At 40.1% G+C, this 23959-nt stretch overlaps 1 protein-coding gene across 2 annotated transcripts in view; it reads left to right on the top strand.

The window, feature by feature from the left end:
• MEIKIN (meiotic kinetochore factor) overlaps window positions 1-17520 on the top strand; it is a 128007-nt gene extending 110487 nt beyond the window's left edge. Inside the window, exons 12-13 of one of the 2 annotated variants that reach the window (XM_024247389.3) lie at window positions 3822-3945; window positions 17252-17520. In XM_024247389.3, coding sequence (XP_024103157.1) covers window positions 3822-3945; window positions 17252-17274 — 147 coding nt within the window. In that variant the 3' untranslated portion in view covers window positions 17275-17520. The remainder of the gene's footprint in view (window positions 1-3821; window positions 3946-17251) is intronic. The other variant, XM_054555918.1, reaches the window with a different exon arrangement.
• The last annotated feature ends 6439 nt before the right edge of the window (window positions 17521-23959 follow it).

The following is a 23959-nucleotide window of genomic DNA, read 5'->3' as shown; positions in this document are numbered from 1 at the left end:
GCATTTCTATATGCCAACAGTGAACAATCTGAAAAAGAAATTTAAAAAGTAATCCCTTTTACAATAGCCACAAGTAAAATAAATACCTAGGAATTTACTTAACCAAAAAAAGTGAAAGATCTGTACAGTGAAAACTATAAAACATGAAGGAAATTGGAGAGGACACCAAAAAAATGGAAATATATTTCATGTTCATAGATTGGAAGAGTCAGTATCATAAAAATATCCATACTACTCAATGCAATGTACAAATTTAATGGAATTTCTATGAAGATACCAATGACATTCTTCACAGAAATACGAAAAACAGTTCTGAAACTTATATGCAGTCACAAAAGATCCAGAATAGCCAAAGCTATTGATATGGTTTGTCTCTGTGTTCCCACCCAAATCTCACCTTGAATTGTAGTAATCCCCACGTGTCAAAGGTGGGACCAGGTGGAGATAATTGAATCATGGGGGCAGTTTCCCTCATGCTGTTCTGATGATATTGAGTTTTCACAAGATCTGATGGTTTTATAAGGGGCTTCCCCCTTCGCTTGGCACTTTTCTGTCTTCTGCCATCCTGTGAAGAGGTGTGCCTTTCACCATGATTGTAACTTTCCTGAGGCCTTCCCAGCCATGTGGAACTGTGAGTCAATTAAACCTCCTTCCTTTATAAGTTACCTAATTTTGGGTATTTTTTTCATAGCAGTGTGAGAACAGACTAATAGAGCTATCCTGAGCAAAAAAGAACAAAACTGGAGGAATGGCGTTACTTCAAGTTATAGTACAGAGCTATGAAAACAACATGGTACTGACATAAAAAGAGACACATAGACTAATGGAACCGAATAGGGAACCCAGAGAGAAATCCATACATCTACAGCGAGTTCATTTTCCGTAATGGTAGCAAGGACATACATTGGGGAAAGACATTCTCTACAGTAAATTATGCTGGGAAAACTGGATATCCATATGCAGAAGAATGAAAGTTGATCCTTACCTTTTACCTTATACAAAAATTAAAATGGATTAAATACTTTAAGACCTCAGACTATGACACTACTACAAGGAAACATTGAAGAAACACTCTAGGACATTGGGCAGATATTTATTGAATAATACCCCATTAGCACAGGCAACCAAAGCAAAAATAGACAAATAGGATCACATCATGTTAAAATGCTTCTGCACAGCAAAGGAAACAATCAACAATGTGAAGAGACAACCCACAGAATGGGAGAAAATATTTGCAAACTACCCATCTGGCAAGGGATTAATAACCAGGGGCTCAAACAATTCTGTAGGAAAAAGGGGCTTAAATATCTCTGTAGGAAAAAATCTAATAATCTGGTTCAAAAATGGGGAAAAGATTTTAAAAGGTAATTCTCAAAAGGAGACATACAAATTACAAAAAGGTGTATGAAAAAGTGTTCAATATCACTGATCAGAGAAATGCAAATCAAAAGTACAATAAGATATTATGTCACCCCAGTTAAAATGGCTTTTATCCAAAACTCAGGCAATAACAGTTGCTAGTGAGGATGTGGAGAAAGGGAACCCTTATAAACTGTTGGTGGGAATGTCAATTAGTACAGCCACTATGGAGAACTGTTTGGAAGTTCCTCAAAAAACTAAAAATTGGCCAGCTACGGTGGCTCATGCCTGTAATCCCAGCACTTTGGGAGGTCGAGGTGGGCAGATCATGAGGTCAGGAATTCGAGATCAGCCTGGCCAATGTAGCGAAACCCCATCTCTACTGATAATACAAAAATTAGCCAGGCATGGTGGTGTGCTTCTGTAATCCCAGCTACTCGGTAGGCTGAGGCAGGAGAATTGCTTGAACCCGGTAGGTAGAGGTTGCAGTGAGCCAAGATCACGCCACTGCACTCCAGTGTGGGCGACAGAGTGAGACTCTGTCTTGGGGAAACAAACAAACAAACTAGAAATAGAGCTACCATGTGATCCAGCAATCCCACTGCTGGGTATATACCCAAAAGAAAGGAAACCAGTATATCAGAGATATATCTGCACTCCCATGTTTGTTGTAGCACTGTTCACGATAGCCAAGATTTGAAAGCAACCTAAGTGTCCATCCACAGATGAACGGATAAACAAAATGTGATACTTATACACAATGGAGTACTATTCAGCCATGAAAAGGAATGAGATCCTGTCATTTGCAACAACATGGATGGAATTGGGGGTCATTATGTTAAGGGAAATAAGCCCTGTACAGAAAGACTAATATCACTTGTTCTTACTTATATGTGGGATCTAAAAATCAAAACAATTGAACTCGTGGAGATAGAGAATAAAAGGATGGTTACCAGACACTGGGAAAGATAGCTGGGTGCTTGGGGTGGGGGTTGCTGGGGGGAGGTGGGGATGGTTAATGGGTACAAAACAATAGAAAGAATGAATAAGACCTAGTATTTGCTGACCCTATAGGAAATTGCCTTATGTACACAGGAAATTCAGTTATGAATTATATTCTAAGAGTTCTTGCACAAATTGGAAACAGTAAAATTATAAAAGTCTGGTATTTAACATTGTACATTTAAAAATAACTAATTGGATTGTTTGTAATGCAAAGGATAAATGCTTGAGGATACGGATACCCGATTTTCCATAGATGTGATTATTATGCATATCATGTCTGTACCAAAACATCTCATGTACTGCATAAATATATATACCTACTATGTACTTACAAAACTTAAAAAAGATTTTTTAAAATTTACATAAGAAGTTTCTGGCCAGGTACGGTGGCTCACTCCTGTAATCCCAGCACTTTGGGAGGCCGAGGCAGGCAGATCACCTGAGGTCAGAAGTTAGAGACCAGCCTGGCCAACATGGTGAAACACTGTCTCTACTAAAAACATAAAAATTAGCTGGATGTAGTGGCGCATGCCTGTAGTTTCAGCTACTTGGGAGTCTGAGGTATGAAAATCACTTGAACTTGGGAGGCAGAGGTTGCTTTGAGCCGAGATCACACCACTGCACTCCAGCCCGGGCAACAGAATGAGACCCTGTCTCAAAAAAAAAAAACAAACAAAAAAAACACATAAGAAGTTTCTATATAGACTTTATTTAAAATAACAGAAGCCCTGGATAAATACATCTCTGCTTCTGAATTCTAAAAAGCAAGATATGTCACTTCTGAAAGATATGGCATTTCTTTCCTTCCTTTCCCCCCTCCTCTTCCCTCCCTTTCCCCCCTCCTCTTCCCTCCTCCTCTCCCTCTCCCGCTCCCCCTCTCCCTCCTCCTCTCCCTCCCTCTCTGCCTCTGCCTCCACCTCTGCCTCTGCCTCAAGGAATCCTCCTGCATTGGCCTCCCCAGGGTATTGGAATTACAGGCATGAGCCACCGTGCCCAGCGGGTATTTTTTTATTCTGGAGACTATCTGCCTGATGGGAAATTGTCAGCATTACCTGAGGTAAAAAAAATCAAGGAATTTAGTGTTTAACTCAGTTAAATTTAAATTTGGGTTTTAACTCAATAAATCATGCAAACTTTCTCTCCCACTTCAGCATGCTTGAATCTCAGGTCTACCATTACTTACTCTCTATCCTTAAGTAAGTCAATCTCTCTGAAACTGTTTTCTCATTTATAAAATGGAGATAATATAATCTGCCTTGCTTGGTTCTTGTGAATATTAAATGAACATATGTTTTAAAACCAATTACTGTTAGGAGTGGAGTAAGCATTTAATAAATGCTTGCTGTTATTAATATCTAAGAAATACAGATATTAAGACTAGTTGCATTTGAAATAAAGCAACATCCAAATGTAGTATTTGGAGAAATTATGCAATATCTGCTTTTTTTCTTTTCCAGTTTCCTGCAAATGCATCAGAAATATGTTGTATTATTAGAACATCACCAGGAACTAGACAAGTGAAAAATAAAGGTGTTATTGTAAAGAAGAAGAAATATTCTCTTCCTAAGGATATCCCTCAAGGTACTGTAGTATGAATGCAGAGCATACTTTCTGGATGATATAAAACATTTTTTTCATTAAAAATGCCTTATGTACACAGGAAATTCAGCTATAAATTGTATTCTAAGAGTTCTTGCAGAAAGTGGAAATGGTAAAATTATAAAAGCCTGGTCAGGGGTGGACTCAGTGGCTCATGCCTGTAATCCCAGCACTTTGAATAGCTCAGGCAGGAGGATCAGTTGATCCTAGGAGTTCAAGGTTATGGTGAGCTATCATCAGGTCACTGCACTCCAGCCTGAGTGACAGAGAGAGACCCTGTCTCTTCATTAAAAAAAATAAAGTCTGGTCAGATTTCAGAACCAGAACCAGAGTAAAATAATTTTTTTAAAGACAGATACTTCATCTTTTGAAAAATTAGCATATGACACTGATGTAAAATCTATTTATCCAGGATACTTCCTCTTATAATTATGTGAAATTTAGTATTGTTTTGGTTTCAATTTTAGTAGCATTCTTTTTAGAGATGTGGAGATGTTTTTGCATTCACCTCATATTGGTTGAGTACTTCCTCTGTGAAAGGCACTGTGCTAAGAACCTTATATTTTATTACGACTTTATAATAGATGAGATGTGTACTGTTATTCTCATTTTACATATTAAGACTCTGAGATTTAAAGTAGTATGGAATTTGTCCAAGATCATACTTCTTCCACGTGGTAGAGAGGAATTCAATCTTTTAAGCTTTCTAAACTCCAAATGCAGTGTTTTTTTGTTTTGTTTTGTTTTTTCTTTGTTTTTTTGAGTTTAGAAGGCTTAACATCTCCCCTCATTATGCTTCAGCCAGAATGTCCAAAGTGTCAGTGGCACTTTGGAATTTTTATGAGTAAACAGCCAATGAAGCAATTGAAATTTAGTTAGATATGTACAGCTTCAATTCAACCAAGATGTCCACTCTTAATTCTTATACTTATTTCCTCCACAGTACCTGCCCTGAGCATTCTCTAAGTCTGTAGAGATCCCTCTTTTTTATAAGTTACTTTAATACTCAATTCATTGCTACTCATTTGATACTTAATAATTGTATTTGTCAGGGTTCTCCAGAAAAAACAGAACCTAAAGGAGATAGAGATATATGAGAGGGATTTTTTTTTTTTTTTTTTGACAGAGTCTCGCTCTGTCACCCAAGCTGGAGTGCAGTGGCCCAATCTCGGTTCACTGCAAGCTCCACCTCCCAGGTTCACACCATACTCCAGCCTCAGCCTCCCGAGTAGCTGGGACTACAGGCACCTGCCACCATGCCCAGCTAATTTTTTTTTTTTTTTTGTATTTTCAGTAGAGATGGGGTTTCACCGTGTTAGCCAGGATGGTCTTGATCTCGTGACCTTGTGATCTGCCCGCCTTGGCCTCTCAAAGTGTTGGGATTACAGGCGTGAGCCACCGTGCCCGGCCAGTGAGGGGGATTTTTAATGAAAATTGGCTAATATGGTTATGGAGGCTGAAAAGTTCCATGATGTGCCATCTTCCAGCTGGAGAACCAGAGAAGCCAGTGGCATCACTAAGTCCAAGTCCAAGGGACTTAGAACTTGGGGAGTGTTTATGCAATTCCCAGAATCCACAGGCCAAGGAACCTGGAGTTCTAAGGTTCAAGGGCAAGAGAAAATGGATGTTCTCGCTCCAGAAGAGAGAGTAAATCTGCCTTTCCTCCGCCTTTTCTATTCTGGTCCTCAACCAGTTGGATGGTGCCTGACCACTTTGGGTGAGGGCAGATTTTCTTTATTCAGTCCACTGATTCAAATGCCAGTCTCTTCTGGAAACATCCTCACAGAAACAGATCTACTCAGAAATAATGCTTTACCAGCTTTCTGAGTATCCCTTATTCCAGCCAAATTGATATCTAAAATTGACCATCACAATAATATATTGCTACCCAACCTAATTTACAGTGCTGACTTTTCATATTTCATATACTTAGGTTATGAAGTTTTCAAGGAGAAAGCACGTAATTGACTTCTTTCTATCTCTATCTCTGATAACATCAGCATAGTGGTAGGGAATAGCAAGATCCTATATTTGTCAGGATCCTACAAAAGAAAAAGAGCCAATTATATATATATGGAAAATATTAAAGAGAGGTTGAAAGTTATAGAGGATAGAATAAGGCCTAACGTATGCTAATTACCATTCCAGAGAGAATAAAACAAGGAATTGACACATACAGTTATGGAGCTATAGAAGTATAGCTGGGCAAGTTTGCAAACTGTATGGCAGGCTGGAAACTCTTGGGCAGGAGCCAATGATGCAGCCTACAGATAGATTTCTTCTTGTTCAGATAAAATTCAGTTTTGCTCTTAAGGCTTTTCAACTGATTGAATGAGGCCTACCTATATTATCAGGGATAATCTCCTTCAAGTTTATGTAAAGTTTATTATAGATATTAACCACATCTACAAAATACCTTCACAGCAACACTTAGAGTAGTATTTAACTGAATAATTGTGTAATATATCCTAGGCAAGTCGTCACACACAACTAACCATCACAGCGCATTCCTTATCAACTACACATCCATTTGCATCTCCTTAAACCACATTTAATCTCCAAATAAAGACAATAATAAAGTCATACTTTTGCCTAACATGCTACAGCTGTCCTGCATAAAACTGAAAATGTGCTAACCCTTTCCCCAGAAGAGGATACAAAGTTTCGGGCAATGTTCACCCTTCTTCTTGCTATCCTGTAACTTAAAAACTGTGATAAAAGTTAACTATTATTAATACATTGTACATTATATGATAAAGGGATAAGAGAGAGAAGAAAACAAAGATACTTGCCTAACTAATCAGGTGATCATAACAGGTATTTATAACCACCTTCTTCCATTACCCATGCCATATTCCTTCTGCCTTCAGCAAGCACTTCCGATGGTCATGGTTCTTTACCTGGTGGGTGACACAAACTTTATTTCTGATGGGTCTGGGCCATTAGTAGTCCTGCCTGGATTGGGTTGTTGTAGTTTTCCATTAACCTTAATCACAGGGTATGATAAAATTAACAGATACCCTAAGAGATCTCCTGTGTTCCAGACATATTCTTCCTTACCACCATTGTGGAGTAGTAGTTCAGATTCTCTTTGGTAGTCTGGATCAGTCACCCCAGTCAACACCATAAGTCCCTTCTTAGCCTATTGACTCCAAAGTGACTGGGGGCAGTCTTAACTTCCAGTTTAATGGAATTAGTCTCCTGTGGAGGAATTTCTCCCTTTGGAACTAAGACCTCTCTAAGCCAGTGGGGCATAAAATTATGAGAACAGGAAGAATAAATTTTGCTAGTGGGTCACCAGGATTAATAATGCATGGTGCCACTTTTGTTTCTACCCCTTGATTCCTGGCTATGGAGGGAAAAAAAGTACCATTTATTGGATGCTGATTCAGAGCATATATATAGCCCTCTGGAGAACTCTGCCCTACCTGCAAGTTATTGCCACCTAGCTGGTGCTATAACTGAATCTTCAAAAGGCCATCCCATCATCCTATTAGGCCAGCTTCTTTAGCATGATAGGGAACATAGACCAGTGAATTCCAGGAGCAATGACTCATACTGCAATTCTTTTGCTGTGACGTGAGTTCCTTGATCAGAAGCAATGTTGTATGGAACATCATGACAATGGGTAAAGCATTCCATGAGACCATGGATGACAATTTTGGCAGAATTTTGTATGAGGAAGGCAAATCTGTATCGAGTGTCTGTTCTAGTAAGAACAAAATGCTACCCCTTCCATGATGGAAGTAGTTCAATGTAATCAACTACAAAGCTGACTGAGCACCCAGAGGGATAGTGCCATACTTGGAGTCAGTGTTGTTGTCTGCTGCTGACTGGTTGGGCACTCAGCAGTGGCATCCAGGTTGGCCTTGGATAGTGGAAATCCATATTGCTGAGCCTATGTATGACCTCCATTCTTGCCACTGTGGCCACTTTGTTCATGAGCCATGAACAAAGAGGATACCAGTTAGCCTTTTTTCCCAGCCCTGTTCTGACAGAGGTGGCTGGAATAGAGACTGACTGGTTTCCACCGACTTGATTATCCTATATTCACTTCATTATTAAAATCCTCCTCTGCTAAGATCACCTTTGGTGATAATTTTATGGCATACATCCTTCTTTTCTTTTTTTTCCCATTGAGAGAGGTCTGTCCTGGCTGGGTGTGATGGCTCATGCCTGTAATCCCACCACTTTGGGAGGTTGAGGCGAGTAGATTGCTTGAGCCCAAGAGTTTGAGACCAGCCTGGGCAACATTGTGAAAACATCTCTTCAAAAAAATACAAAAATTAGCCAGGTGTGGTGGTGCACTCCTGTAGTTCCAGCTACTTGGGAGGCTGAGGTGGGAGGATCACCTGAGCCCGAGGAGGTGGAGGCTGCAGTAAGCTGTAATCACGCCACTGCACTGCAGCCTGAGCAATAGAGTGAGATCCTGTCTCGAAAAAAAGAAGGTCTGTCCAATGCCTCCTCTCAAATTTTTCAGTCCACTTGTGATGGATTACTGAGTGTCAACTTGATTGGATTAAAGGATGCAAAGTATTGTTCCTGGGTGTGTCTGTGAGGGTATTGTCAAAGGAGATTAACATTTGAGTCAGAGGACTGGGAGAGGCAGACTCACCTTTAATTTGGTGGGCACCATCTATCTAATCAGCTACCAGCGTGCCAGAATAAAAAGCAAGCAGAAGAATGTGAAAGGATTAGACTGGCTTAGCCTCCCAACCTACATCTTTCTCTGATGCTGGATGCTTCCTGCCCTCTAACATCAAACTCCAAGTTCTTCAGCTTTGGGACTTGGACTGGCTTCCTTGCTCCTCAGCTTGCAGATGGCCTATTTTGGGACTCTGTGATCGTGTGAGTTAATACTCCTTAATAAACTCCCTTTTATGTATATATATTCTATTAGTTCTCTCCTTCAGAGAACCCTGACTAATACAGTGTTCTTTCCAAGTCCCTGACCGTACAGCCAAATCATTGGCTACCACTCTAGAATACAGTTAAACATCGGCTGGGCACAGTGGCTCAAGCCTGTAATTCCAGCACTTTGGGAGGCTGAGGCGGGCTGATCACGAGATCAGGAGATCGAGACCATCCTGGCTAACACAGTGAAACCCCATCTCTATTAAAAATACAAAAAAATTAGCCGGGCGTTGTGGTGGGTGCCTGTAGTCCCAGCTACTCAGGAGGCTGAGGCAGGAGAATGGCATGAACCCGGGAGGCGGAGCTTGCAGTGAGCCGAGATCATGCCACTGCACTCCAGCCTGGGTGACAAAGCAAGACTCTGTCTCAAAAAAAAAAAAAAAAATAGAATATAGTTAAACATCTGGTTATTTCTCCTTTCAACAAAGCACACAACCAGGTGCACTCCTCTCAATTCTGCCCACTGGGAGGACTTATCTTCACCAATTTCCTTTAGGGATGTCCCAGAAAGAAATTGTAGGTGCTCTAACTGTCGACTTTAATGCAGTGCCTGCATATCATAGAGAACCATTTGTAAATCAAATATGAGTTTTCTCTTCCTCAGTCAACTGATTGTAGAGAACTCCTCCTGTCATCTTCAGAGCAGGCAGTGAGAGAAAAGGTAATGTAGCCAGGGTAGGGGCCATGGACATTTGGGTCACTTCCTCATGTTACTTACTTATGACTTCAGGGCCTGCTCAAGCTCAATTTTACATAAACCACTTCCATTTGATAATGGAGTGCAGCCATTAACACCAACTTTATGACTTGGTAGGCCAGACAGCACATAGTTCATGATAGGCAGCATGGGTCACATGGTAACTTGATGGCCTATAATTAAGTGCTTAGTTGCTACTAAAGTTTGGCAATAAGCCAAAAGCTGTTTCTCAAAAGAGTAGTTTTCCACTGAGGATGGAAGGACTTCGCTCCAAAATCCTAAAGGTTCACCATGTGAGTCACCTGCAGGGACCTGCCAAAGGCTCCAAGCAGCATCTCTATCTGCCACTAACACTTCAAGCACCGTTGGATCTGCTGGATCATTTGGCACAATTTTCAGAGCAGCTCCACAGCAACCTCGACCTATTGCAGATCATTCTCTTGTTCTGGGCCTCCCTTCAAATCTAGCAGCTTTTTAGGCCACTCAGTGAGTGGGCTGGAGTGGCACACCTAAATGAGAAATATGTTAACTCCAAAATCCAAAATAGCTGACTAGGCATTGTGTCTGCCTTTTGGTTATAGGAGGTGCCAGATGCAATACCTCATTCTTCGCCTTAATAGGGATGTCCCTCATACTACTTGACCCCTGGAAATTACAAAGGTGGAAGGCCTTTGGAGACGCACCAATTTCATTGTAGGAATGTATCAACTGTAATGTATATATGTGTCACCAAAAAATATCTACTAGAATATTAATAGCATCAGTGTTCATGATAGCCTCAAGCTGGAAACTATCCAAATGCCCATTAAGTAAAATCGATAAACTATGGTATATTCATTCATTAGAGTGCTAGATAGCAGTGAAAATCAACAATATAAAGTTATATGCAACTGTTACATATTACATGTTATATACAAAATTACAAACATAATGATGCGTTTAACAAAGGGTGCCAGACCCAGTAGAGTATATTTAATATTATCTACATACAGTATAAAACTTGGCAAAACTAAACTATAATGGAAATCACGATAGTGGATGCCCTTGTTGGAGTGGGGGCATTACTTGGAAGGGATTACAAGGGGGAACTCTAGGGTGCTGGTAATGTTGTGTTTCATTATCTCAGTGCTGTTTACACAGGTATGTCGTTTGTGAAAACCTATCAAGCTGTACATATGTGTACATTTCTGTGTATTTGTTATACTTTAAGAAGAAGTTGGCCGGGCTGGGTGCAGTGGCTCATGCCTGTAATCCCAGCACTTTGGGAGTTCCAGGTGGGTCAGGAGATCGAGACCATCCTGGCTAACACGGTGAAACCCCATCTCTACTAAAACTACAAAAAATTAGCTGGGCATGATGGTGGGCACCTGTAGGCCCAGCTACTCGGGAGGCTGAGGCAGGAGGATGGCATGAACCCGGCAGGCAGAGCTTGCAGTGAGCCGAGATCGCGCCACTGCACTCCAGCCTGGGCGACAGAGTGAGACTCCGTCTCAAAAAGAAAAGAAGAAGAAGTTGGCCAGGCGTGGTGGCTCATGCCTGTAATCCCAGTGCACTGGGAGGCCAAGGTGGGCGGATTACCTGAGGTCAGGAGTTTGAGAACAGCCTAGCCAACATGGCGAAACCCTGTCTCTACTAAAAATACAAAAATTAGCTGGGTGTGGTTGCAGGTGCCAGGAGGCAGAGGTTGCAGTGAGCCAAGATTGCACCACTGCACACCAGCCTGGGCGACAGAGTGAGACTCCATCTCAAAAATCCAAAATTAAAAAAAAAAAAAAGAAAAAATTTACAAGTAACACTAGAAACTCTTAATTTGATCTTTTTGGCCTGTCATATTAGTTTCTGACATTAGATATTGTCAAAATTCTGGACTTAAGTATGCAACAAATCAAAACCAAAGTGTGTCTGGGAGGTTCTTTTGAGTGTTCAGACTGAAGTTTTTTAGTTTAATTTATAGAGATAACTGCCCTCAGTTCCCCTCCCCATTAATGTTGAACTAATGAACTAGTGGTGCCATCTCCTGGCCTCTTTCTAGGTTCTCACCGTAACAGCTGCCTCCTGTTTCCCTTTCAACCTCTGGCCGCTTGTCTCTTTCCATTAGTAAAAATAACAAAGCACCAAGCTAACTAGTGATCATGTTATTTTAAACATGCCGCAGCCTATTTTTAGTCCTGGCATTTAAAGTTTTAGCTATTTTGGCAGTAATCTAATCAGGACTACAGGGTAAAATTTACTTTTGAATTTCAGTCTAGGACTGTGATCAGTATGATTTTTGTTTATTAATAACTGGCACTATGCTGATTAAAGAAAAAACAATGGTGAAAGTGAACCAAAGAGATGTGATACAGGAGGTGGTGTGGGTAAGTCGTTGGAATAGTGACAGCCAGATAAAGGAGGCTGTAGAAAACATCTAGTCTAAGGTTTCTCAATGCGTGGTCCTTCTGACCACCTCACCAGAATAACTACAGACCTGGTAAACTACAGTCTCTAGATATGGCACAGGAACCTGCATTTTGAAAGTGATTCCAGTAAGCACAAACATTTGAGAACCATTTCATTAGTCTATTTTATTCATTTTACATATAACAAAAATGACCTGGCCAGGTTAAGTGGCTTGCCCAAATTCACAGAGCTTATTACTTGTAGAATCAGAACTAGAACAAGACACTGTAGGAACCCAAGAGAGGATACTTTAAACTTTGAGGTGTTAGAGAAGTCTAATAATACCTTTTGGCTAATCAGACAAAACCTGCAGCTATCCTTATAGTAAATTTTAAGATTTTTTTAATTTTATTTTGAGCTCCAGAAGAGACGATAAGTTATGTGTTATGAATTCATATCTCAGTCTAGTACTATAGAATCACAGTCTTTAACTGGATGCATATGTTATCTTTAGTGAGAAGTTTGATTTTCTAGATAATAATAGCAGGCAGAAGTATCACACAGATATATGACAAATGAAGTGGAAACATATTAATTCGAGTATCCGAAAGATGGTAGTAGAAATCGCTTAAGAATAGGACATCCCTAAGTTCAAATCCTAACTGTTATATAAGCACATTCCTTAGACTTTCTGAATTTTAGCCTCCTATCTGTAAAATTGGTAAAATAGTAGTTCTTACCTCAAATAATTGTTGTGAGGACTAGAGATAATCTTTGTAAAGAGTGGGATATATAATAATCACTCATTATGCAATAATTATTTGTTTTCTATAGGTTAGGTTAATTTCTCAAGTTTAGCTTTCTTCATCTCCCTTTTGAAAACTGTTCTTTGGTTTTGTTTGTTTGCTTGTTTTTTGAGACGGAGTCTCACTCTGTTGCCAGGCTGGAGTGCAGTGGCAGCTCACTGCAACCTCCGACTCCCTGGTTCAAGCGATTCTCCTGCCTCAGCCTCCCGAGTAGCTGGGATTACAGGCACGTACCACCATGCCCAGCTAATTTTTGTATTTGTAGTAGAGACAGGGTTTCACCATGTTGGCCAGGAATGTCTTGATCTCCTGACCTTGTGATCCACCTGCCTCAGCCTCCCAAAGTGCTGGGATTACAGGTGTGAGCCACCGTGCCCAGCCTGTTCTTTGGTTTTTATCAAATTGCAAAAAGCCTAAAATATGCTGACTGGTTAGTGTCATTGATGGTAAATTTGGTTATGCCACCTCATGTAAAGAATATGTCAGGTAAGTGTGTATAGTCTTTGACACAGAACCATTGTTCTAGGGAAAGTACAGAGATGAAGTATGCCAGCCAGTGCCTTGGGGATAAAGAAATCAAACTAGTTTGCCATCCTGGAGGCCTTTTAAGTCTGTTGTTTTAGGTCATATGGTTATAGAATGAAAACATGAAGTTCTCCAGTTATTTGGTTCACTCATTCAGCAAACATTTATTGAGTCTGGATATCATATGCTAGAAATAGTTGCTGGTGATATTGAGATAAAGACATAGTTGTCTTTATAAAGTTTATAGTCTCATAGAGGAAGTCAGATATGTAAAACAAGCCCAATAGAGGTATATATGTGTTTTTATTTGTTTGTTTGAGACAGAGTCTTGCTCTGTCGCCCATGCTGGAGTGCAGTGGTGTGATCACAGCTAACTGCAGCCTCGACCTTCCAGGCTGTAGCAATTCTGCCAAGTAGCTGTGACTACAGGCAGGTGCTACCATGCCTACCTAATCTTTATGTATTTTGTAGAGACTGGGTTTCACCATGATGCCCAGGCTGATCTCGTACTCCTGGGCTCAAGCAATCTGCTCACCTTGGCCTCCCAGAGTGCTGGGATTACAAGCATGAGCCACAACACTTGGCCCAAATTTACTTTTTACTTGCTCATTCTCACAGGAAGTATAGGGGTGATTTGAGAAGAAGAAATGACCCTAGAAACAAAAAAGGCCAAGTGGGAGTTTTGCAAAAGTTCCAGTGAGCAAAGTTGAAAAATAAGTATCTGAGCTAGTGTATCTCAAAATGTGGTGCTCAGACCACCAGAGGAACTTATAAATAATGCAGATTTCCAGGTCATCGCCTCAGGGATCTGATTTAGGATTTTTGTAGGATTTAGGAGAACCAGTTTAAACTAGAAATTTTTTATTGGTATAATTGACAGGGCTTAGTGACTAACATAGGTACTGGTGCAGTGTAATAAGAAAGAATAGTAGTTAGAGATGACTTTTGGGTCTCTAGTATTGTAAAGTGTCAGAAATGATGCACCATAGGTGATGGCGAGGGAAAATATAGGTCATGGCCTTGGATGTGTATTTGAAGACTGAGAAGTTGAAGGGTAGGTGAGACAAGATAGTTGGGTGGGCTGATTAGCCATTTGGGAAGTTACCCAGAAGTTCATGTGGAGAGGATGACTGTGAACCATTTTGCAAAGTCTTTAATGAGCGAGCAGTGTCTGAGGTCAGTAAACAGGGAGGAGTAGAGAGTAGTAAGTATAGCCAGCACTTCCCAAACTTTAATGTACTTGTGAATTGCTTGAGGATCTTGTTAAAATGGAGACTTTGATTCAGTGCATTTAGAATGGGACTGCTGATTCTACATTTCTCACAACCTTAGGTGATGCTGACATAACTGGTCCATGGACCCCACTTTGAATAGCAAAGATACACGTGTCTGGTTCTCAACTTAGCTGCACATCATACCTTCCTGGTTGTCTGATATGTGGGTCCCTTATCTAGTTGGTCTGGAAGATGGCCTAGATACCAGGATTTTAAAATCCTAGGTAGTTTTAGATGCAACAAAATTTCAGAGCCATTGATATAGGCTGATTTGGCCAGAGGATGAGGTATATGATAGTATGAAAGTGGCAGTGTTAACTAGGTAAAGCTGGTTCCACTCTGGATCTCTTGGCACAAGATGTGGGGGCAAAGGCCCCAGAATCAATCCTGTCTTTGGGATGGAACCTGGGTTCAACTGTAATAAAGGGTAGAAAATGCAAAGGAAGGATGGGCAAGAGAATATGAGAGGCTTCTTCCCGGGTGGTGGCTGAGGACAGGGATGAAAAGCACAACTGGATCAAGTGCTCCAGGTTACAAGGCTGGGGTTAAAGGCCCTGTGATGGCCACTGACAGCAATTTTTGCTGGGCTTTCCACCAGAATGTTATTGAGAAGATCTCCTTGCTTCTCCAAAGAGAACATGTCCTCAGCATGTCCTAGAAGGGATGAGCCAAATATTCCTTTTTATTTATTTATTTATTTATTTTTTATTATTATACTCTAAGTTTTAGGGTACATGTGCACAATGTGCAGGTTAGTTACATATGCATACATGTGCCATGCTGGTGTGCTGCACCCATTAACTCGTCATTTAGCATTAGGTATATCTCCCAATGCTATCCCTCCCCCCTCCCCCCACCCCACAACAGTCCCCAGAGTGTGATGTTCCCCTTCCTGTGTCCATGTGTTCTCATTGTTCAGTTCCCACCTATGAGTGAGAACATGCGGTGTTTGGTTTTTTGTCCTTGCGATAGTTTACTGAGAATGATGATTTCCAATTTCATCCATGTCCCTAAAAAGGACATGAACTCATCATTTTTTATGGCTGCATAGTATTCCATGGTATATATGTGCCACATTTTCTTAATCCAGTCTATCATTGTTGGACATTTGGGTTGGTTCCAAGTCTTTGCTATTGTGAATAGTGCCACAATAAACATACATGTGCATGTGTCTTTATAGCAGCATGATTTATAATCCTTTGGGCATATACCCAGTAATGGGATGGCTGGGTCAAATGGTATTTCTAGTTCTAGATCCCTGAGGAATCGCCACACTGACTTCCACAATGGTTGAACTAGTTTACAGTCCCACCAACAGTGTAAAAGTGTTCCTATTTCTCCACATCCTCTCCAGTTTTAATGACTGCCATTCTAACTGGTGTGAGATGGTGTCTCATTGTGGTTTTGATTTGCATTTCTCTGATGGCCAATGATGATGAGCATTTTTTCATGTGTCTTTTGGCTGCATAAATGTCTTCTTTTGAGAAGTGTCTGCTCATGTCCTTTGCCCACTTTTTGATGAGGTTGTTTGTTTTTTTCTTGTAAATTTGTTTGAGTTCATTGTAGATTCTGGATATTAGTCCTTTGTCAGATGAGTAGGTTGCGAAAATTTTCTCCCATTTTGTGGGTTGCCTCTTCACTCTGATGGTAGGTTCTTTTGCTGTGCAGAAGCTCTTTAGTTTAATTAGATCCCATTTGTCAATTTTGGCTTTTGTTGCCATTGCTTTCGGTGTTTTAGACATGAAGTCCTTGCCCATGCCTGTGTCCTGAATGGTAATGCCTAGGTTTTCTTCTAGGGTTTTTATGGTTTTAGGTCTAACGTTTAAGTCTTTAATCCATCTTGAATTAATTTTTGTATAAGGTGTAAGGAAGGGATCCAGTTTCAGCTTTCTACATATGGCTAGCCAGTTTTCCCAGCACCATTTATTAAATAGGGAATCCTTTCCCCATTGCTTGTTTTTCTCAGGTTTGTCAAAGATCAGATAGTTGTAGATATGTGGCGTTATTTCTGAGGGCTCTGTTCTGTTCCATTGATCTATATCTCTGTTTTGGTACCAGTACCATGCTGTTTTGGTTACTGTAGCCTTGTAGTATAGTTTGAAGTCAGGTAGCGTGATACCTCCAGCTTTGTTCTTTTGGCTTAGGATTGACTTGGCGATGCGGGCTCTTTTTTGGTTCCATATGAACTTTAGTTTTTTCCAATTCTGTGAAGAAAGTCATTGGTAGCTTGATGGGGATGGCATCAAGCTACCAAAAAATCACAAGCATTCTTATACACCAATAACAGACAAACAGAGAGCCAAATCATGAGTGAACTCCCATTCACAATTGCTTCAAAGAGAATAAAATACTTAGGAATCCAACTTACAACGGACGTGAAGGACCTCTTCAAGGAGAACTATAAACCACTGCTCAATGAAATAAAAGAGGATACAAACAAGTGGAAGAACATTCCATGCTCATGGGTAGGAAGAATCAATATCATGAAAATGGCCATACTGCCCAAGGTAATTTATAGATTCAATGCCATCCCTTTTTTTTTTTAATGGCCTCTGGATTTGTTTCCTAAGGCTTGATGGGCTGAAACTAGAGTGACCTGGGCATTAAGTGCTCTCTCCCCTGCAGACTGGTTATTAGTAAGTATTGGACAACTGCTTTTACACAAAGTAATCCATTGTTATTTTTTTCTCCAGATATCATAATAAAAATGGCATGAAAAAACAGCTGTGGCTGCATTTTCACTACTTTGAAGACAGGAGTGTGAAGTCAAAGTCTATAAAGCAGAATGTCTGCCTGAAATTATATGAAATTAAAAATTAAAAATTCTCCAGTTATTTGTGATACATCTCTGTGTTGAAATTCTACTGAGGTTCTTGTCATTTACTTTTAATCAGTTAAGAAAAAAAATTATTCCATATGCTTCTTAAATATATGTATTTATATTATAAGATAAAGAACCAAATCATTGGTATTAGAAAACTGTACACTAAAATAGATGATTTTAGCTATTCATAAAGAGCCTTCATCCCTGAGAGGTCTGAGAAGGAAAAAAGAAAGACAATGCCAGGGTACAATGTAACTTCCTTTGATTGTTTTTTTTCCTTCAAAGTTTATCGCTAGTACGATTAAAAGTAGTAAATCTTTCTCTAAAGCAATGTAGAGAAAAACAAAAACAAACAACAAAACAAAAAAGTAGTGAAGTTATTGAAGTGCTAAAAATGAAAATGCTTATATTATGAGCTATTTTTAACAGAACTTAATTGAAACCACATGAGTGAGAGACCTAATTTCAGGTCTGACTGAAAGAAACTCTATACTCAAGGTTTGCTGAAGTAGGGAATGTATAATATGTATAATCAGTCCTACACTATTTAATACATTACCTTTTCCCCCAAAAAAACCTTCTTTAGCTAATACTATCTGTAGGATTTTTTAAAATTTGGTAATACAACTTGCAGCATCTCAACAATTCCCTTCTTAAAAAGCAATGATCCTGTACAGTGAACAGAGTCCAGTTGTATAACTTGGAGAGATTTTAACTTGATTAGTCCTTGATGCTAAAGGGCTTTACTAATATTATACATTCGTAAGAGTCAAATTTTCAAAACTTCAGGAATCAGAAAGATTGTAACATCTATGAGTTATTTTGCAGTTAAATAATCTGTATAGTATTCATTTTTAACAAGGCATCCCTATGAAGATACTCTTATAATGATTTGACAAGGCTTTAAGCCGCTAACAAAGCTATTTGTGATTTTGTGATTTCACCTGAAGATGAAATATGGAAAAGTTGTGAAGAAACATAGATGAGAACGTTAGCGATGGAGACTAGCATAAAATTTAGACCTGTATTCTAAATTAATACTCAACTAAGTCAGCAACTCTTGGGGTGGTTTTAAAAGAAGAAATGTGATAAGCAGTGGGGAAGTAAGGAATGAAATAGAAGCCCTCTTCTCTGCCTTCAAGCAGTTTATATTTCAAGTGGGATGTGAGAGAATGAAAATGAATTATTTGCTAGTTTCTAATCAGGTGTTAGGTTCCTGTGAGAAGGAAAGATACTTGATTCTTGGATTGGGCCTGGTGGGGTGGAAGAAATAAACATTTGATGGTTTCACATTGCTGATGAAGAAAATATAGGTAGCTCTGAGAGGTAAATGTTTGGCCAGGGCTATGTAATTTAGGAAGTGATGGAGCCAAGATATGGGGCAGGAGTATTTGAGTATAATATTTTTTTTCTTCTCCCCAGAAAAGGCACATTCAACATTTTTGTTTTATAGACTGCAGCACAAGGAAAGGTCAGAGGGAGGAAGGAATTGGAATTGGCATTGGCATTTAAGGCTTAGGAGTGGAGGATGTAACAACTTCAATTATGATTAAGAGCAAGGAATGGCTGGGTGCGGTGGCTCACGCCTGTAATCCCAGCACTTTGGGAGGCCGAGGCAGGCGGATCACAAGGTCAGGAGATCGAGACCAGCCTCGCTAACACGGTGAAACCCCGCCTCTACTAAAAATACAAAAAATTAGCCAGGCGTGGTGGCAGGCGCCTGTAGTCCCTGCTACTCGGGAGGCTGAGGCGAGAGAATGGCATGAACCCAGGAGGCAGAGCTGGCAGTGAGCCAAGACCGCGCCACTGCACTCCAGCCTGCGTGACAGAGCAAGACTCCGTCTCAAAAAAAAAAAAAAAAAAAAAAAAAGGAAAGCAGAAGAAGCCTGCTGGCTGGGGACATGAGAAGTCCAAAGAGGAATCCTATTGGCAAGTCCTTGGAAAAGGTTGTATGCTTAATCTTACATCTGTTCCAGGCCTCAGAGGTCTTTCAGTGAATCTCCCTGGAAGAATATGAAAAAAGGAATTCATCTCTTTCTGGGATGAGGGGTTCATAGTTTTTATCTATTTTCAATGTAGTCTGCGATCTAAAAAAGGTTAATGAAACAACCCTTTTACTTCAGCATGTAACTAAACTTTATTTTTAAGCATTTAAAATTATATCTTAAAATTTTATCTCATTAAAAACAAATCTCAGGTCATAAGTACCTCAAAAGTTCAGTTAAAAGTGCATGAAAGAGCCAGGCACAGTGGCTCATGCCTATAATCCCAGCACTTTGGGAGGCTGAAGCAAGCAGATCACTTGAGCCCAGGAGTTTGAGGCTAGATTGGGCAACACAGGGAGACTCCATCTCTACAAAAAAAGTACAAAAATTAGCTGGGAGTGGTGGTGCTTGCCTGTAGTCTCAGCTACTCGGGGGTCTGAGGTGGGAAAATTGCTTGAGCCCGGGAGGCAGGGCTGCAGTGAGCCATGGTCGTGCCACTGCACTCCTGCCTGGGTGACAGAGCAAGACCCTATCTCAAAAAAAAAAAAAAAAAAGTACATGAAAGTTGATGTCATTTCCATTTTTAACTAGAATTTTCTCCCACCTGTCCAAGATATCATTCATCGTGGTTTGTTCAGTAATGTAATAGCCTTTTATTTTATGTTGTGTATATAGCATATGTGTTTATATAAAGGGTGTGATGCCCAAACTTTCCAGATAAAAGTTATCTTCAACCTCTCCTGCTCTACTCTTATTTTCTAATCTGAATTTTAAAATGTTTCATCATCTTACATGTTAAATCCTACCTTGACTCCATATGTTCGTCTAGCTAACCTATCATTCTTCATTGGTTTGTATTCATGTTTCCTAAAGAGCGTGCTTTCCACTTTCTCACAGACCCCTCACCTTTTACCCTTCCTAAACATACCCGAACACACATAATTTGGCCTTAGCTTTGTTTCTCCACTGACGTTGTTCCCCTTAAGGCTCCCAGCAACCTCCCTGATGCTAATCTAAGGGGGTATTTTTCAGTTCTCATCTTACCCAATTTCTTCCAGCTAATGATGTTATAGACTAATACGTTCTTCCTAAAAGCCTCCAGAAAAGAATGACTTCTCTGAAACATTACCCTCCAGGCTTTCATCTCATCTTTAGCTCACTCTTTTCCATTTATTACAAAGGCTCCTTTTTTTTCTGCCCAGTCTTTAAGTTTTGGTGTTTCCTGGGGTTCTGTTCTGGGGCCTCTTCTCATGCAACACTTGCACTGGGTGATCTCATATACTCATGGCTTTAGTTACCATCTCTGTGCAGCTGACCCCAAGTTTTTGTCTCTGTTATGGATATTGGTAGTGGACATGTGTGGTGACTTCCCCTGCATTTATCCATTGCCTTTCTAACTTTATCCTAAGTGGATTTTACATTTCTCAGCCATATGGTTTAGGTGGGATTGATCCCACCCATAGTTCCAGGGGTAGGCCTTTAATGGCATAAGCCAATTCATGTTAGCCCTCTCAACTCTGGCTCAGTAATTGGTTCAGTGATGGGTCCAAGGCCTAAAATGATCCTATTGGGATTAAATATCAGAGTTTTTTTCCTGGAATGCTGGGACAGACTTTTCATCTGTCCTTTCTCTTGGACTTTCATCTGAAAGGATATATCCTGGAAGCTGCTGGCAGCCAGCTTATGTCCATGATTGGAGACACTGCCTGGGAATAGAGTCTGCACAGAGAAATCAGAGATGAGAAGAAGAAACTGAATTCTCGATACCATTGATGCAGTCCTTGGATAAAGCTGTGCCTGAACTGTTCATCTACACTAGATCCAGTTATGAGAGCTAATCAATTTCATTCTTTGCTTACGCTAGTTTTGTTTGGGTTTTCTATCATATGCAACGTAGAACATCCCGACTAATGGACTCAATCAAAATCTTTCTAGAGTTTCCTGCATCATAGCATTTATCAAAATGTACTATAATTGCCTGTCAATTTTTTATTTTATTTTTTATTTTTTGTGACAGAGCCTTGCTCTTTGTCACCCAGGCTGGAGTGCAGTGGCATGATCTTGGCTCACTGCAACCTCCGCCTCCTGGGTTCAAGCGATTCTCTTGTCTCAACCTCCTGAGTAGTAGCTCGGACTACTACTACTGGTAGCTGTGCACCATCATGTCCGGCTAATTTTTGTATTTTTAGTACAGACAAGGGTTTTGCCATGTTGGCCAGACATGTCTTCAACTCCTGACCTCAAGTGATCCGCCTGCCTTGACCTCCCAAAGTGTTGGGATTACAGGCGTGAGCCACCACACCCAGCCTGTCAATTGTTTTTTTCTCCCTAGACTGTAAGGTCCTTGATGCAGAAACTATGTCTTGTTCTTTATTGTATTGCTGGATTCTAGCACAGATACATATTAAGCATATTAAATGTTTGAAAAATATTTGTTGAAATAATTTTTGTCATAGTTTTGTGCACTTATAATAGAATTCAAGATGAGGATTTCAAGCCAATTTATATTTGAAGGAAAAGTTTGATTCCCTGAAATAACTTATCACAATCTGTAATAGCTTTTTTGTTATTTAGTTTCTTAAGGGCAGGGCCTGTACCCATCTTGTTCATATTGTATTCCTAGCACTTGGAACATGGTAGGTGCTTATTTTCACCATCCCTATTAGGTTGTTTCTGTTGCATACAAAATTCTCTACTATATTCCATCTTAAAACAAAAGAAAACCAATTTTCCCTTTCCATCTCCTCTCTGCTCCCCATCTCAGCAAAAAAAGAGGAGTTGTCTGCATTTGCTTTACCACTTCCGTTTTGCCCCCTTTATCTTTTGGAACCTGCTTTCACTCACATAACTCCATTGAAACTGTTCTTGTCAAGATATCCATATTGACAAATCTAATGAACACTTGAATTTTCAGCATCATTCAACACAGTTGACTCATGTCTTTTTAGAGACGTTTTCTTCTCTTGTCTTACTGCTGCTCCTTCTCATTCTATGTTGGATCTTTCTCTTCCAGACCTGTAAGTGTTATCCTCTTTGGGTCTTAGTTCTGAACCCTCTTCTTTATATATACACTCCCTTCACGTAAAGTCATCCATTCCATTATTTTAAATTCCGTCGGCCGGGCGCGGTGGCTCATGCCTGTAATCCCGGCACTTTGGGAGGTAGAGGTGGGCGGATCATGAGGTCAGGAGATCGAGACCATCCTGGCTAACACAGTGAAACCCCGTCTCTACTAAAAATACAAAAAAAAAAAAAAAAAAAAAAAAAAAAATTAGCCAGGCATGGTGGTGGGCGCCTGTAGTCCCAGCTACTCAGGAGGCTGAGGCAGGAGAATGGCGTTAACCTGGGAGGCAGAGCTTGCAGTGAGCCAAGATCGTGCCACTGTACTCCAGCCTGGGAGACAGAGGGAGACTGTCTCAAAAAAAATAAATAAAAATAAATTCTGTCTAGAAGCTGATGCCTCCCAAATTTCTCTCACTAATCCTAGCTTCTCCCTATATATTCTACTCAGTATCTCCACATGGATGTCTAATAGGCAATTCAAACTTAATACATCCAAACTTAATATGCTTGGTTTTCCTCTTAAAATCCATGTGTTCCCTGGTCTTTTAATCAGGAAATAACTTCCACTTAGTTGCTCACAGCAGAAACCTAGGAGTCATCTTTTTCTTTCCTTCGTTCCTGTTAGAAGTGTGTATCTCCAAAATAACTTGCTCGCCACCATCAATTCTCTCCTAAAGTACGAGTAGTCACCTATTTCATTTCTCTGATTCCATTCTTCCTCTTTTAAAATTCCTTCTCCACAGAACAGCCACAGTAGAATCATAAATTGTGTTATGTCCCTCTCCTGTTTCAAACTCCTCTGATAGCTCCCATCACACTCAGTCTAACCTCCTTTCCATAATTTACAAGGTCCTACATAATCTGGCCCCTTGTACCTTTCTAACCATTTCAAACCATCTCCCATTCTCAGAGTATATTTTATTTCTTCTGGCTTCCTTTCTCCTCTTCAAACAGGCCAAAACCATTTCTCTCTTAGAGCCTGTGTACTTTTTCTTCTCTTTGCCAGAATGTTCTTCACCACCTTCTTCCTATAGCTGGTTCCTTTTCATTCTTTACATCTTAGCTAAAATCACGCATCTTTGGATAGGCCTTCCCTGACCACCCTATCTAAATTTGGTCTCCATCAGTTGCTTTCTATCCATGCTTTCTTTCCTGGCTCCTAGCACACCTTGCAAACATCTTGTTTATTTTGTCTCTTCCCACAAAAAACTAAGTTTCTAAGAATAAGGACTCTCTTGTTCAATACCATATTCCCAGTGCCTAGAGTAGAGTCTGAGATGTTGGAGGGACTCAAGAAATGTTTGTTGAATAAATCACTGTTTATGTTTTCTGGTGCTTCAGAATACTGCCATTTCCTTATTATATAGCAATAAATGGTCAGTTGGTTTAGGAGTTTTTAAAAGTGGGGTAACTTGAGCCCATCTAAATGTTTTTCGGGCAGGTCTACTTGATCATCTTGATTTTGAATGTCTTGTTCTGAGATGTCATCAATGAAATTATAATTTGTTTCATGATAATTCAGCATAATT

This window comes from Pongo abelii, chromosome 4, assembly GCF_028885655.2.
Source record: "Pongo abelii isolate AG06213 chromosome 4, NHGRI_mPonAbe1-v2.0_pri, whole genome shotgun sequence".
In the NCBI taxonomy this organism is placed as follows: Eukaryota; Metazoa; Chordata; class Mammalia; order Primates; family Hominidae; genus Pongo; species Pongo abelii.
This window is presented reverse-complemented; position numbering and strand designations above follow the sequence as displayed.